The sequence below is a fragment of the Aethalodelphis obliquidens genome, unplaced genomic scaffold (assembly GCF_003676395.1).
Source record: "Aethalodelphis obliquidens isolate GAN/ISIS:26980383/991018 unplaced genomic scaffold, ASM367639v1 scaffold23, whole genome shotgun sequence".
Lineage (NCBI taxonomy): Eukaryota > Metazoa > Chordata > Mammalia > Artiodactyla > Delphinidae > Aethalodelphis > Aethalodelphis obliquidens.
This window is the reverse complement of record NW_020837967.1, coordinates 14,850,024-14,865,993: the sequence shown is the minus strand read 5'-3', so window position 1 is coordinate 14,865,993 and position 15,970 is coordinate 14,850,024. Positions and strand designations below refer to the sequence as shown.

Sequence of the window (15,970 nt, the reverse complement as noted above, 5' to 3'; positions counted from 1 at the left end):
ACAGCAAACCCAGGGCTCGAACCCATGTCCCGTGCATTGGTAGGCAGATTCTTAACCACTGCGCCACCAGGGAAGCCCTGCTCATGGACTATTCTAAATCAACCGTGGACTAGCTCATGCTATCAGAGACATACATCCATGAATTATATGCTAGTAACCGCCTTACCCCCAGATAATCAGAGTTGCTTCTACCTGGCCTACGGCGGTGCCATTGGTCTATATTAAAGGGCATATCAAGAAGTAGGTCTGTGATGTTCATCTCAATGTTGGCTTATTGTGTGGACTGTGCAGAGACACTGCTCACTGCATTACCCAATACCTCCCTTTAAAATGATCCTGTGGCGAACTTTCTTCTGAGCTTAGTTATGGGAATAGTTGCATTTCTCTGAACAATCGATCTATCTTGTGGGCCCTGTGAATCGTGCAACCGGTCAAAGCTCCTTTTCCACGTTGACGTTTAGAAAGCTTAGAGGCTGATGGGTGACACATATGACCAAGGTACAGCACTTCCTGGAAAGAGTCTGTCCACTAGAATCTTTTGGTTTCCCAGACTCTTTTGTCTTGTTTCTACGTGTCCCCGTGTTCTCCCTCCTTCTCCCCCAGGGGGCGGAATCTACCTCTCCAACACTCAGGGCAGGAGAACAGAGCAGAATCATGCTCGCTGTGTCATCCTTGCTCCAAACGGGGGCAGGAAAAGGTATAGCCCTCTCGCTCACTCACCAGGCAGATGGCTCACCACTCGAACCCACCACTTTCTCTCCTTTCGGAGGAGAAAGAGGGAAGTAGAGCAGCAGGTGGAGGGAGACCAGGGTGTTAATACTGGTGGCAGTCACTCCACTTGGAAGGAAACCCCAGGACTTGAGAAAAAGCATTCTCCTCTAAGAGCGCTTCCACTTTGCAGAGAGTTAGGAAGTATCAACAACTGGAATTTCCTGAGGGGGAGAAGGACATCTGGGGAATGCGGCACATGACTGACCAATGACTGGGTTCTAGAAGTAAGATTTTTAGAATCCAGATCTGGGAAGTATTTGGCGGGGGTGGGTGGGGGGAGGAGGCCCACAACAAAGCAAGAAAACAAAAAGCAACACCCCGTCCCCGGGGCTGAGCATGCAGGGCTGCCTGCTGACCTGGGGCGGGGGGCCCAGCCTTACTGGGCGAGGGGCTGTAGTCCAAGCCTGGGACTTAGGGAGTCTGTGGCTGAGGCAGTGTCCTGTTCCATAAACCTCTGTCAGCTGCCTTGAGATCAGGGTGTGTGCCAGGGGTCTGTGGTCTGAGGCTCTGAGATGATGGCAGGAGCATTGCAGAGTGGGGTTGGAGACGGGGACAGGGCAACCCCTTCCCTACAGCAAACCCAGGGCCCTAACTAAATCCTAGAATTGCAGACTAGAAACTCCAAAGTCCCGAATTTACCCATCAAAATTGAGCTTCCAAAGTCCCAACGACAAGGGGCAGAGATACCACTGTTCTCCCCTACAGGAAAGACACCATGAAGGGGAGACAAAGGCAGACAGCGTCTCTGAGAAGGTGTCATTTCAGTAGGGTTTTCTCCTAGTGTCACAGTCTCTCCTTCTGACCGTAATGACTGTTATCTAGATGTTTCCGAAGCTTAAGAGTACATTTTGTCAGCTGGGAGACTCGGAAGTTAATGTGTAACTTTTACTTATTGTAAAAATTGGACTGGGGGAGGGGAGAGATGACATAAGCTGGAGTTTACATTTTCATAGGAATTGACTCGATTTTAAAGGGAAATATATTTTTCTAGCTCACCGTTATTACTCTCATATACACTTTTGTTAATAATGATCCTATTATAAAGAGTGTTCCCTTCCATCACCTCCCCATGTGGTGTATTCTTTATTGTAGATTAGCTCTCTCTATATGCACTCTGGTTACCATTTTCCTGTTTCTCTCCTTTAAATATTTTATTATATTGAGGTAGTTGGACTTCTTAAAAATTGTCTTTAAAGGGTTTTGTCATCTTGACCACGTGTAAATGACCAAACAGAGAGCTTGCTGCAGGAAGTTTTTACATCAGTCATTTACCTTATCTAATTAATCATACTTATTTTTTGAAATCTGTGTCATTCGGTGGGAACAGCACACGTGCTTCACCCAGCGGCGCACACAGTGATAAACTGAGTGTTCAACCAGTCTGAAAAGCACAATAGGAACATTGCTGTGTGATTTCTATTTATGAAATATTTCACAACATGAAATTTGTATTTGGACAGCGTTTTTGTGTAAAGTTTATTTTTTGATAGCTGTAAAACATTTCAAATACTGAGGTTTCACAAAGCAAGGTTAACTTACATTCCCAGGTTTCCCTCCCACAGCCCCCGCTCCAGGGTAATTAGTTAATTAAGGCTGCACCCAGTAAATGCTTCCCTGGAAGACTTCTGAGCTTCCATGGGGTCACCTGTCTGCGCTGATGGAACATATGGTGCGCGCTTAGATCTGCAGAAAGCATCAGGACCCTTCCATGTGGGAAATGGGACAGGGGACAAAGTCAGTCGTATTCCCATTCTTAAAGTTCATTCAATACAAAGCAATTTGGACATAAGGAAAAACTTTAATAAAAGCTCTAGAATGTTGTTCTTTAAACATTCAAGAATTGCAAGGTGAAGTACTTTTGCAATAGTTTTGCAAGTATGACCATAGTCACCCTGCAAGCTAGTAATTTTTAAAAAATTATTATTACTATGGGATATGGAATTATTATGGGTGTGGAGTATTATAGGCAAGGTGGGTGAAAGGAAGATCTTTCCCATTCCTCTCCTGTACATCCCTTTTATTTGATTGAGCTGCCTGTGAAGTTGAAAATACACTCCATCAGAGAAGAAAATCATATAACCTGTTCATTGTTTCATTATTTCATTATTTTTCCCCTGGGCTTGCCTTCATAAAGCAGGTAGTTCATAGTTCTGCAGAGCTGTGTGAAAAAGCCAGCATTTTGCTCATTGTTGACCTGGCAGCCCAGGGTGGTGGAGTCATACAGAGCTAGGACAGTCCCGGACACGTGTACGGTTGTATGGTCTTCAGGAACTGTCAAAGGATATTTACTGTATTTTGATAGATTATGTTGACACAAAAGAATTTTCCTTATCGCACTGGATCTTTGTTTTCTAATGGGAGTAGGTTTTTTTTTTTTTTTTTTTGGCTGTGCCGTGCGGCTTGCCGGGGTCGCAGCAGTGAAAGCACTGAGTCCTAACCACTGGACCGCCAGGGAATTCCTGAATAGGAATAACTTTAAAATGTAGAGATAATTGAAATCATACACAACAATTACTTGTTTTTTATTTTAAAATCAAATTTGTCATTTGCCGCTAAAGTGAATGCATCTTTAGATTCTGTTGTCAGAGACCAAAATTGAAAAATCTGAGTAATACCATATTTAAACTTCAACTGAAAGGTGGCATTGACTTTCTGTATTATTCTACTCTAAGTAGTTTGATGATAAATAAGTACTTTCAGTATATTTGGGACTGAAAATATTTTGGTGAAAATAATACCCAACGTTTGTTCCACAAATGAAAAATGGTTTTTGTTAAAAATCACTTGATTTTTAACAAAAAATCAAGTGATGGCGCAGTGGTTGGGAGTCCGCCTGCCGATGCAGGGGACACAGGTTCGTGCCCTGGTCTGGGAGGATCCCACATGCCACGGAGCGGCTGGGCCCATGAGCCATGGCCGCTGAGCCTGCACGTCTGGAGCCTGTGCTCTGCAACAGGAGAGGCCACAGCAGTGAGAGGCCCGCGTACTGCACCAAAAAAAAAAAAAAAAAAAAATCACTTGAAAGGTTTTATGCTTTGTCTTCTTCTTGTTTATTTTTGCTGGGGAAGAATAATAACATTTTACTTGTAGAGTTTGCGATATTTAAGTATAATTTCTTTTAAGGGCTTAAGATTGTTGTGGAAATCAGGAAAAGAAGAGATTAGTATCAATTGCTATTCTTCCCTGGACACTCTGAGCCATAGGGCAGATGCTAGGTCCTGACCACATGTAATACCACCTTGGTGGTAACAGAGGAAATGTCATTCAGGAGCCCACAGGGCAGCCACCTGACCCCTCACTGCATGGTGTGCTTTATTCCATTTACCTGGGTTTCAGCTGTGGGTTTCTTTCTAGTTCTCCCTGGGAATTGGGGCCAGTCTTGAACACCAGGTCATTGGCCAGAGTCCTGACACTGCCGGGACTTGGGTCTCACCCCCTGAACATTTGACATGCTGCCACCCATCCTAACTGCCATCATTGCATGTACTAGTTCTGCTGTGAATTCTATTACAAACACTGTCATAGAACAGCTTTAATACGGACGTTCACCACCGTCAACCTGAGGTAGCTACACCCCACTGGATGCTGGCATTGGACTATCAGCCACCCTCTCCGGGTCCAGCTCTTCCAACTTTTCAGTTTCTCCAGCCCTGACCTCTTCAGGTTTCTCCTCAAACCCTAGGGATTAGTTTGTATAAATTACAACATATTTCAATTCCCCTTTCTTTAGGAATGTATTTTCGTGGAGGGTGGTACTTAGACTATTCTTCATGTAATGCCTCAGTTGTAGTCTCCATTCGTTCATCAAAAAACTAAACTAAGTAAAGGAAAGCTATTTGTTTCCCCTTATTCACCTACTGCATATTACTGCTAACTTGCATTTCTGATCAACTTTAGATAACCAAGGATAGCTCACTGAATTGATTTTATGCCAGCCAAATCCAAATTAATTGTTTTTGTTAGCCTATGCAGCCTTATTAGGGAATCAGGTATACTGATTTTTAGGCTTTTAAAAAATCTTGAATATAGCCTGAGGATCTCCTTCACTAATTTCTATGTGGGAAACATTCTTCTGTCGACTATATGAATATATATATATATCTCCAGAATAGAATAAGGAGTTACTTATAACCAGTGCCATGAAGTGTTATGGAGTCCAGTTAATCCAATGGCTGAAAGCATATGGTGGACTCATACTGTGTTTCATGCCACCAGAACTGATAGACATGAGCCTGAACGTCCTAGAGAGTAATTCTGGTGGTCTTTCTCTCTAGTTGAATATATGCAAGTGGATTCTGATTAAGATTCATAACATTTCTGTCTGGTTTACATTAAATAAGGCATAAGTGTATTTTAAAGGTAAATTTTATACTTAAATTAGAAAGATTTCAATCGTTTGGGATTCTTATACAACCACTGGAATAGCTAGGAGAACATCTATTAGGAAAGCAACAAAAAAACGATTTCAGACTGAAGCACCCAAGCAGCTGGTTGATAAGAGATCAGTGGGAAGTCATTGCAATTTGTAGGAACCCCTGGAAATCTCCCACCAAATAGCTTAGTCTTCAGCAGTAAAGATAGTGTTTAAGAGTTCTCCAGAAAGTCACTGTGCAACTCATATTTGTCCATTCGTCTTGCTCAAAATGCCTTTGGATGATCTTTTCCAGTGTGTCCCTCAAAAGTACAGTTCTTTGGAGTTTCTAACATGTTATATTCTTCAGAAGATTATAATTTAATATAGATATTTTCATGTAACAAAAATGGATATGATTTGCCATGGCAAAGTTTGCATTTGACACCTTCATTTATACCATTTCTGGAGCTTTTATTTTTTTTATGTATCTAAGTTTCTGCCCGGTATCCTCTTCTTTCTTCCTGAAGAACTTCCTTTTGCAGTGATTATAGTGCAGGTCTGCTGGCAACAAATTCTCTCAGCTTTTGCTTGTCTGAAAAAAACTTTATTTTGCCTGTTTATTTTATTTATTTTTTTGTGTGGTACGCGAGCCTCTCACTGTTGTGGCCTCTCCCATTGCGGTGGACACGCAGGCCCAGCAGCCATGGCTCACGGGCCCAGCCACTCCGCGGCATGTGGGATCTTCCCGGACCGGGGCACGAACCCGTATCCCCTGCATCGGCAGGCGGACCCTCAACCACTGCGCCACCAGGGAAGCCCTTGCCTGTATTTTTGACAGATTTTTTTCTGAGTATGGAAGCCTGAGTTGACAGTTTCTTTTCTTTAATACTTTGAAGATGTCACTCCCTTATCTTTTGTATTGCATAGTTTCAGACAAAAAGTCTACTGTATATTTTAACTTTGTTTCTCTGTCTGTAATGTGTCTTTTACTTTGGAATGCCTTTAGAACTTTTTCTTTCTCTTTGCTTTTCAACAGTTAGACTATAATGTGTTTTGGAGTGTTTGTTGTTCCTCTCTCTTTCTCTCTGTCCTAATGGACTTTCTTGAATTTGGGGTTTGGTGTCTTTCATTAACTCCTTACCATTATCTTTAATTATGTCTCTTGCCCTATTCTCTCTCCCTTCTCCTTCTGAGACTCTGATTACACATATGTTAGACCATCTGATATTGTCCCCAAATTCTTGGATATTCCGATCATTGATTTTAAACGACTTTTTCCTCTTTGTGTTTCAGTTTGGGGTATTTTTTTGACCTACCTTCAAATTTACTAATTGTTTTCCTCAGCTGTATTGATTAATCAAAGAAATTAATTTCTTCATCTTTTTAAAAAATTTCTAATATTTACATTTGACTTTTTTTTTTACATTTTCCGAATCTCTGCTGAAATTATCTATTGTTTACCATCTATATTGTTCACTTTTTCTCCTAGATTCTTTAACATTTTAATTATAGTTAAAGTCCTCATCTGATAGTTCCATGATCCATGGGTTATCTTTGAATCTGATTCTGTTGATTGCTTTGTCTCCTGACAATAGGTTGTTTTCCTTTTTGTCTGTCTCATAATTTTCGATTGAATATCAGTCATCATGTGTAGAATAGTAGAGACTGAAATAAACAGTGTTCACACGTGGAAATGGCATGCCTCTTCCTGTAACAGACTGTTATTGTAAGCAGTAGAGCCAATCTAGCCAAAAGTTGAATTGAGTTTGGTTGTAGCTATGGTTCCTTTTAGCGGGTCACAGCCTTGATATTCTTGCAGTGGGTGTGTGCTTAGAATGGGAATGAGGGTAACAGAGTGCTTTTCTCTGTGTGCTGCTCCACCTTTAGCTTTCAGCAGAACTATCCACCTGTGCCACCGAGTAAGTCTCTCTCTATGCTCTTATGCCTTCCTTGGTAATAGACTGCTGTTGCTTGGTACTTCACAGGTGAGGGCAGAAAGAGTTCTCTGTTGTTCTAAAGCAAACTTACTCTTTGGGAAGTGCTGTGTGCCTGTGGCTCTTGTCTATTTTTGAAAGAATTTTGAAATTGAATTCTAATAATTTTGTTAGAAGAAAATTCACCAGTGATATATGGAGGTAAATGTTCTGTTTTGCCTTCTGGCTTACGCAGTGATCAGTGCCTGACTGCATACAGCCTCCTAGTCTATCCTCAGTGCTCTCAATTCTTAAGTCTCTTCTTTGCAGACTGTAAGCACACAGGCTGCTTCTCCTCTCTTCCTATGGTTGCATCACTCTCCCCTCCCCACCCACCACCATAGCTAGCACCTGCTGGCACATTACTGGTATTCAGAATTAGTTGTTTGCTTAGAAGGTAATCAGAAAAAAAAATGATAATATGGAAGTCAAGATTAATGAAATTTTAGGGACAGAATATCATCTTTCTTCATGAGTTAGAAACATTGTTTTGATAGAAATATATTTGATGGTTTAAAGGAGAGACTCAAGGAGGCATTAAACCCAGAAGGAACGGCCCAAGTTTCAGAAGAGGGATGTTTGTGGAAATTGGGAGAAATGAAAGAATGTGATGAGTCTTTGATTGACAAGAAAAGGAGAAAGAGGATATGATAAGGAATCTGGTTGATCATATGACAGTTAATAAACATAATTGCACTCCTGTTATTACAAACCTTGGCTGTTGATTCCAAATTTAGATTATATTTATTAAATGTTGGGTGTTTTTTTTAACATGTTTTAAGTGCTTAAACTGGGAAACAAATTTAAGAATCATAATTCTTAAATTTCTGTTGTAAATAAAACTTACTTCTTAATTTTATAGACTTTTAGCTATAAATATATATACAAATTCAAAAAAAGAAATATTTATAATGAATTATGTCTAGTCACAATGTTCGATTATCTTTGTAATTATTTAATTTACATTTTCCTACTTAGGAAGTTATCTCCTTTTCTATTACCACTTATTTTCACCTCTATCTACTGTTTAGCAGTCCAGTGTTTGCACCTGTCAATGAAGTAGCCACATAAAGACCAGCACATGTATTCCAGAGAAAATGGAACGCCAGCAGCTGGCAAAACAAAATGACAGTTTAATGTGGACAGAGCCAGGATTGAATATAACGTGCTATAGCGGGAGTTGAAAGTTCAACTCAAACTGGAGAGCAAACACTCTAGTCTACATGTGGTGCTTTTTTTTTAATGAAAAGAGAAGCTATCTTTGTCATTGTCAGAGTATTGTCTTTGGGAGAGATTGAATATTTATTTGCTTTACAGAAGATATGGTTTAGCACGGTTTTATCTGTAGTTATTACAGAGTTGATCATTATATGAGAGTTGGGAAAAAGGAGCCTTGAAAATTGGAACTAATTTTTACTGTATGCAAATTTAAATACAGAATCTTTTTTTTCCTTTCTAAAATTTTTAATTTAATTTAATTTATTTATTATTTTTGGTTGCGTTGGGTCTTCGTTGCTGTGTGCGGGCTTTCTCTAGTTATGGCGAGTGGGGGCTACTCTTCGTTGCAGTGCGTGGGCTTCTCATTGTGGTGGCTTCTCTTGTTGCGGAGCACGGGCTCTAGGCTTCAGTAGTTGTGGCACACAGGCTCAGTAGTTGTGGCTCGTGGGTTCACTAGTTGTGGCTCGCAGGCTCTAGAGCACAGGCTCAGTAGTTTTGATACATGGACTTAGTTGCTCCGTGACATGCAGGATCTTCCCAGACCAGCGATCGAACCCGTGTCCCCTGCATTGACAGGTGGATTCTTAACCACTGCGCCACCAGGGAAGTCCCAGAATCTTTTTTTTTTTAATAAACTTTCAATTACTGATATGACTTCAGATAGAGTGAAATAAATATAAATGCCTTTCTAAGTGGAAACTTATTTTGTTTTGCCAGTTTGTTTTCCTAACTTCCTGTGGATTCGTTTTTAAAATTTGGGTTGGTTTATTCCCATTAACATACGGGCAAGTGCCCTCCAAAGTTTGGGGCTCTTACTCCCATGATTTCCTTGGTCTACTGTTAACCAAATGGCAGTGAATTCACTGTGTACTCCTCATGTCCTGGTCAGAGAGGCAGTTCAAGCGGATTGTGTTCTTTGAGAACAAACAGGTAGAGGGAGCCCCAAAAGTGCATGCCTCCCATGACTTGGGTGACCCCAACGTATTCGAAGCCAAGGAAGGCTAATGATAACCACGATTCTCACTGTTTTGTTAAATAGGTGTTGCTAGGCCTCAGGCTTTGTTTTTGGCTAACTTCCTGCCACATGGGCCTTGGGGAGACTGAGTCACTATGCTGGTGGTTGTAGGTGGTAGGTTTCTCTAGGAAGGTGTGCAGACAACCAAGGGAACTATAATCTTGGTAGTTCTAGGACCACCAGAAAGCTCCTCAGGACTGAGGGGACTGATGGAGTAGGAGTTAGAGTTTAGTGAACTAAGGTAAGAGCAATGGGTTAGGGTCCGAGTTCAGGATTAAGTCCATGCTGAAAATTCTCCTATCAGCCAGGGGATAATCAGGAATTATCAGCAGGGAGTTCGTAGATCACCATATAGAAGTTTACATATATTGACATCATAATAAAGGCAACCACAGTAAGAGCTGAACATTTGCAAATAAAAAATCAGGCACGCGAGGGAAGAGAGAAGATGGAAGGTAATTCGAATGCTCTAAATTCTTAATGTTTATTTGTGGGGAGCCCAAAAAATAAAGGCTACTGTTTATTTATAATGATAATGACGAGAAAAACTAAAACAAAACCAAACCCTTGGCTTCTGGGAAGTGAGAGTTTTATGTTCACGTATACTATCTGCAGTTTATTTTTAAAATATGTGCGTGCATTCTCTATCGCTAAAAATCTAAAGTAACAGGGATGGTGAAATCAATAGGTTAGTGTATAGAAGTGAATGGTAATATGTGTGATGTGCCTGGCACATAGTAGGCACTCAAAAACTTGTAACTTTTATGGCTGTTAATTACAAATTTTGTTACGTGGCAGCTAATGTCAGCTGGGTTCTCTCTGCCCCTTCAGATACGAGTAAAGTTGGCTCAAACCCACATTCTGTGCTTTGTGGCAGCCGAAAACGTGTCCACTTGTTTCTCCAGACACCCATGGCATCTTCTGGTGGTTGTTGTTATGTCTGGGCTCCTTCTTCCACTGAAACGAGTCAATTTCTGAGTCCCATTGCACTCTGTGTCATCCCAGCTCCCACTTTGTTGAATCATACACTGAATTCAACCCAATTCTGTGATTGCTACTAAAACCACTCACTCACAGGACACCTTTAGTTGAATGAGGTTGAGAAGGTAACAGGGACAGTCTGCATCACCAAGATGCCGTTTCACATTGAATATTGGACATCACCCCTGGGCACTGGTCACTTGTGGCTTCACCACACACTAGCAGCTCCAGCCTTGGGGTCCTGCCTGGCCATTCTCTTCTTTTCTAGCTCTTCTCAGCCCTCACTTCTGATTGCTTCAGGGAGCTCTGGGTTCCTTTTACTTTATTCTGCAGACCTGGCTCCAGACCCTGCGTGGCAGACCCCACCCCATCAACATGGGCAACAGATCAAAAGCTTTTCGGTCACCCACTAGAGCAGGTAGTGGTGGTAATAAGAAGCACCTTTTGCTGTCTACATTCTGTGGAGGAATATAAGAATAGCTAATCAAAGGGCTTCCCTGGTGGCGCAGTGGTTGAGAGTCCGCCTGTCGATGCAGGGGACACGGGTTCATGCCCCAGTCTGGGAAGATCCCACATGCCGCGGAGCGGCTGGGCCCGTGAGCCATGGCCACTGAGCCTGCGCGTCCGGAGCCTGTGCTCTGCAACGGGAGAGGCCACAACAGTGAAAGGCCCGAGTGCCGAAAAAAAAAAAAAAAAAAAAACAACCAAAAGAATAGCTAATCAAGCAGGTTTTTATATTCAGTATATTTTCTCACTGCCATCTGCTCTCTGCATCATTCAAGAGGAATAGTAGTGAAAATTCGTCTTAATTATCATTTAAAATAAAAGTTTATTTATTTATTATTAAATAAATGAGCAAACGAATGCATTAAAATCTAAAAACCAAAAAAGTGCAATATGTAATTTACTTAACCATTTTGAAACGCAGTGTTTTTATATCTATAACTGGGATTCATTAGATTTAATCCAAAAGATAGTTGAGAAAAATAAAATAAAAGGTTTTTTTTAAGCTTGTGACTTCACTGGGTAATAACTGCCCACTTCATTAAAAAAAAAAGTGTAATGGTAAAATTTGACCCATATATAATTACAAAGTAATGCATTTAGAAAACAAACAGTAGTGGGAACGTTGGTTTTAATGGGATATAATTGTCCAATTGCAAATGCAATGTATAAACACTGAGTCTTGTAAATTAAATGAGGCAGTCAAGACCCCTATGGGACTAGGGTTGGCATATTTTTAGTCTCATTTGCCTTTCTCTAAGCTGCAGAAAAAACACATCTTTATGCATTGACTTGAAATGTTATACTTGCTTTTGTTTATTTTCTTTCCAGGTTAGACATGGAATACCTGCTGCGATGCATAGAGAAAAAGCGAGACTACCAGTGGCTAAGGTATAATAATGACTAATATGACCCTTATTATTAACTTAAATATTGTTTATATCAATGCTGACTATCCTTAGAGAGGAGTAATGACTTTGAAAGCTACACCAAGAATCAGTCTAATGAAGAGACAGAGGACCTGGTTGCCTCTATAGTATGATTCTGGGTTACATCCCTGCCACACCCAAAGAAATCTCCTTCATGACATGCCTACAATTCCACTGTTACAGATTCATTCCTTTGCCAAAACTTTGTCCCCTTGTAAAATAGAAACAGTACTGAGAAATGGCATACAGTTCTAATGTGATTGAGTTGGTCAGATCCTTTCCTGAGGACGGTTTTGATAGAAAGAGGAAATAGAGTAACTGGGGGCAGCTGCTGCTATGATGAAGAGATTTAGAAAAAGTGATACCTGGTAGGGGGGAGGGGTGATGAAGATAAATTTTGGCTACTTGGTAATATTGTCTCACACTGGCTGCTTTGAAGTGAATCATTTACAGGAAATGGAGGCATGGGATCTTAAATTCTTCCAGTTTATGGGAATTTGCAAGTAAATGTAACTCATTGTTCCCTCAAATTTTCGATGATAGTTAGAATATGCATGCTATTTAATAGAAATAACCTTTCAGATTTATGGGGAAATAGGGTATAATTAACTTTGTGATGTATTTTCTATTGAAAGATTGAAGAAGAGAAACATGGTTTGGAAGAGCAAATACAAATGTTAAAGGCTAAGTTAGAGAAAGAGAAAAAGAAGTCGGAGAGGTACTGGTAATAGTAATTCATATTCATTTGCAGTATATATTCATTTGCAATTCATTGTTCATTTGCAGCTAATACAGTATTTAACCACCTATAAATTTATTACAGGGTTAAGAAGGAATCAGATCAGATCAACAAAAACTGGGAAAAGAAATTCTTCATTCTCAGGAACAGGTATAGTGTGGTGATATATACAAATTCTATTTATAAAAATGCGACTAATCGTCTTTTAAGGAAATTGGGAGCCTTGCATTTTTCTGTATATATTAACTAATATGAAATGCCCTCAAATACCTCTTTCAAGAGATGCAAAATAACTGACCTAAAAAAGAAGAGTAGTCAAAGTCACTTCAAAGAAAAACTAATTCAAAACTGTTTTATTCCTGATCTCAGTGTTTCAAATTTAAATCATAGACAGGATGGACAGACTCTCTTGATACCTGGTTTAATTGGACCTACATAGTCATCTTCCTCCGTAGGGCTATTAAAACATTTCCATTCATTTGCACATGATAATATTTATCTCCAGATACAGAGACCTGAATGAGTGAGGGAGCACGCCATGTGATTACCTGGAAGAGACTTCCAGGTGAAGGAACATCACGTGCAAAGGTCCTGGGGTGGGGGTTTGCTTGTGTGTTCAAGGACAGTGAGGAAGCCAGGTGGCTGGAGAGACATGAGCAGGGAGGAGTGGTATAAGAGCTCAGTGAGGTAGAACATTTGGGGTTTTACTCTGAGATGGGAAATCACTAGAAGCTTTGTTTTCAATTGATACGAAAATTTTCTCTTTTACATGCCTACTGGGTCATTACCACACGTAATAAAGTTAGCAATATCAATCCTTTAGTACTACGTATTGACCAAATCATATTCAAATTCCTTGATTATCTCAAGGGAATCTCTTACAGTTGTTTGATTAAATCGGGATTCATGGTAGGTGGACCACTGCATTTGGGTGTTATATCCTTTAAATCTTTTTTTTCTTTCTATGATGGTCCCACTTACGTCCCCGTTCTTTCCAGCGACCTGATTTGCTAGAGAAATATGCTCATTTGTTATGTAGAATGTCCCCCATTCTGGATTTGACTAATTGTTTATGTGCACATGTGTATGTATGTGTGGTGTCATCTAACATGTTCTTCTATCTGTATGTCTTACAAACTGATCTTTAAATCCAGAGAGTTGATTAGACTCAGGTTCAATATTTTAGGCAAGACTACTTCACTCGAACTACTATGTAATTCCTGTGCATCACATCATAGGGCACATAGTGTCCGGCTATATTATTTTAATCAAGTGTTATCAGGCTAATTCATATATTTTAAGGTTCATCACTGACCTTTCTCCAAATAATTTTAACATCCATCAATGATCACAAACCATGATCCAAGATTTCATTAGGGTTGCAAATTGGTGATACCTTAATTTTATCTTTCCTTCTGCATTTCTTAGCTAAATTCTATTAAAGAAAAAAAAAGTTTTCCCCACTGGTTACCCTGAAATATAGTTTCAGACAAGATAAGGCAAGATAAATGCTTGATCCCCTTTATTTATCAATATTCAGAATAATGAGTTGGTACCCTAAAACCTCACTGGAGAGTCTTGAACTGAGGAAAGACCCAATGATCTGATGTCTTAAAAAAATTATGACTTGTGTTGATAAAAAGCCATAGGGAAGCCAAAGGAAAAGCAGGGAGAAGAGTTAAGAGCTCCAGAAAGAATAAACCCCTCTTAGGCAAAACATGATGGTGATTTGACTGGAATGGGAGACCTGGAGCTGTTGAGAAATGATTACATTGGGGATTTTTTTTTTTTTTTTTCGGTACGCGGGCCTCTCACTGTTGTGGCCTCTCCCATTGCGGAGCACAGGCTCCGGACGCGCAGGCCCAGTGGCCATGGCTCGCGAGCCCAGCCGCTCCGCGGCATGTGGGATCCTCCCAGACCGGGACGCGAACCTGTGTCCCCAGCATAGGCAGGCGGACTCTGAACCACTGCGTCACCAGGGAAGCCCTGGGGATATATTTTGAAAGTAGGATGTATTGAAAGATTGGAGATAAGGTGGGAAAGAAAGAAGTCAAGGATTTTACCTAAACAACGGGAAGGATGGAGTTACCTTCAACTGAAACAAGCAAACACATTTTGGCGGGAAATCAATTTTGATTTAAGTTGCCTTTAGTCACTTAAGGGTAGAGGTCTGGTGGCAGTGATGAGTATATGAGTCTGGAGTTCAGAAGAAAGTTTAGGCTGGGGGCATACATTTGGGATGCATTAGTATAGATGGTATTTAAAGCCATGGGATTAAATGAGATCAGCTAGGAATGAGTGTTGGAGAAAAATAGAGAGATACAAGGATTGAGTTCTAATATTTGGTAATAACTGACTTTCAGATGCTTTTTTTGGATCTGATGTTTTCCCTCTAAAGGACGTCCCTCTCTTGTGAACTCTTTTCGTCTTTTGCTTTATTGTTGGCTTGTGAAATTTATTTGTGTATTCTTATTTTTAATTCCTTATCAATTTTAGATGTTACAAATACCTTTCCTAGTCTATGAACTTTGTGTATGCTGACTTTTATTGTACAGAAATTCTTAATTTTTATCCATCAATATTTTTGCCTTAGGTGTGTTTAGAAAGTCTTTCTCCATCTCCACTAAAATATTCTCCCACGGTTTTAGACAAGCCTTCTTTATGGCTTGTCTAAATCTAAGCCTAAATCTAAATATGATTTACCTCTCATATTTAGGTCTTTACTCCAGTCCTTTCCGGATTGGGTTGTGGTGCCACTTTGGTCACATACTATGTTCTAGTACATTCCCAAATCTGTTGCAGTGTTCCTATTCTATTCCATTTATTTTTCCTTTCCAAACTGTTTTTATACTATGATTTTTGTGGTATATGTTAATATCTAGTATGGCTACTCCCTCCTATTTGCTTTTCAGGGCTGGAAAATACATAATTTTAAAAATCAAAGAGTGGTAAGTTCATACTAATATTTTTAAATTTTTACTTGTATCTCCTTGCTCTTACACTGAACATTCTAGTTTCTAATCACAAGAACATAATACCGATTTGCTCTTTCCTATAATTTCTGTTCATTTTAATTCCACTGCTTCTTTTGTTTCAGCTTTCACGTCCTTAAGAACGAGATGTTTACTAGACACACATTGTCCCGTCAGTTTGGAGTGCTGACTGACACATCCTTCAATTATGTTGTAAGTACACACTGGCTAGATACTCTTTGTCTCTTTGATGATACCTGTAACGTGTCTTTCTGAAGTTAACATTTTTTGAACCCCTGACATTAGAGGCTCTGGAGATAGTACATGAGTCACTCTGCTGAATGCTGATGGCATAAGACAGAGTGTCTGAACCCAAAGAGCTCAATCCAGTGTGAGACATAGATGTGTAAACAAATTGTTACCACGCAGTATGGTTGAGCTATAATGGAGGCAAGTGAAAATTTCAGAGGAGGGGGACTCATTCCCCCGGGTGGCATTTATCAACCTGACCATT

At 40.1% G+C, this 15,970-nt stretch overlaps 1 protein-coding gene across 1 annotated transcript in view; it reads left to right on the top strand.

The window, feature by feature from the left end:
- CUNH10orf67 (chromosome unknown C10orf67 homolog) overlaps positions 1–15,970 on the top strand; it is a 118,947-nt gene that overhangs the window by 81,993 nt on the left and 20,984 nt on the right. The window contains exons 11-13 of the mRNA XM_027121492.1: positions 12,381–12,463; positions 12,569–12,634; positions 15,582–15,669. Coding sequence (XP_026977293.1) covers positions 12,381–12,463; positions 12,569–12,634; positions 15,582–15,669 — 237 coding nt within the window. The remainder of the gene's footprint in view (positions 1–12,380; positions 12,464–12,568; positions 12,635–15,581; positions 15,670–15,970) is intronic.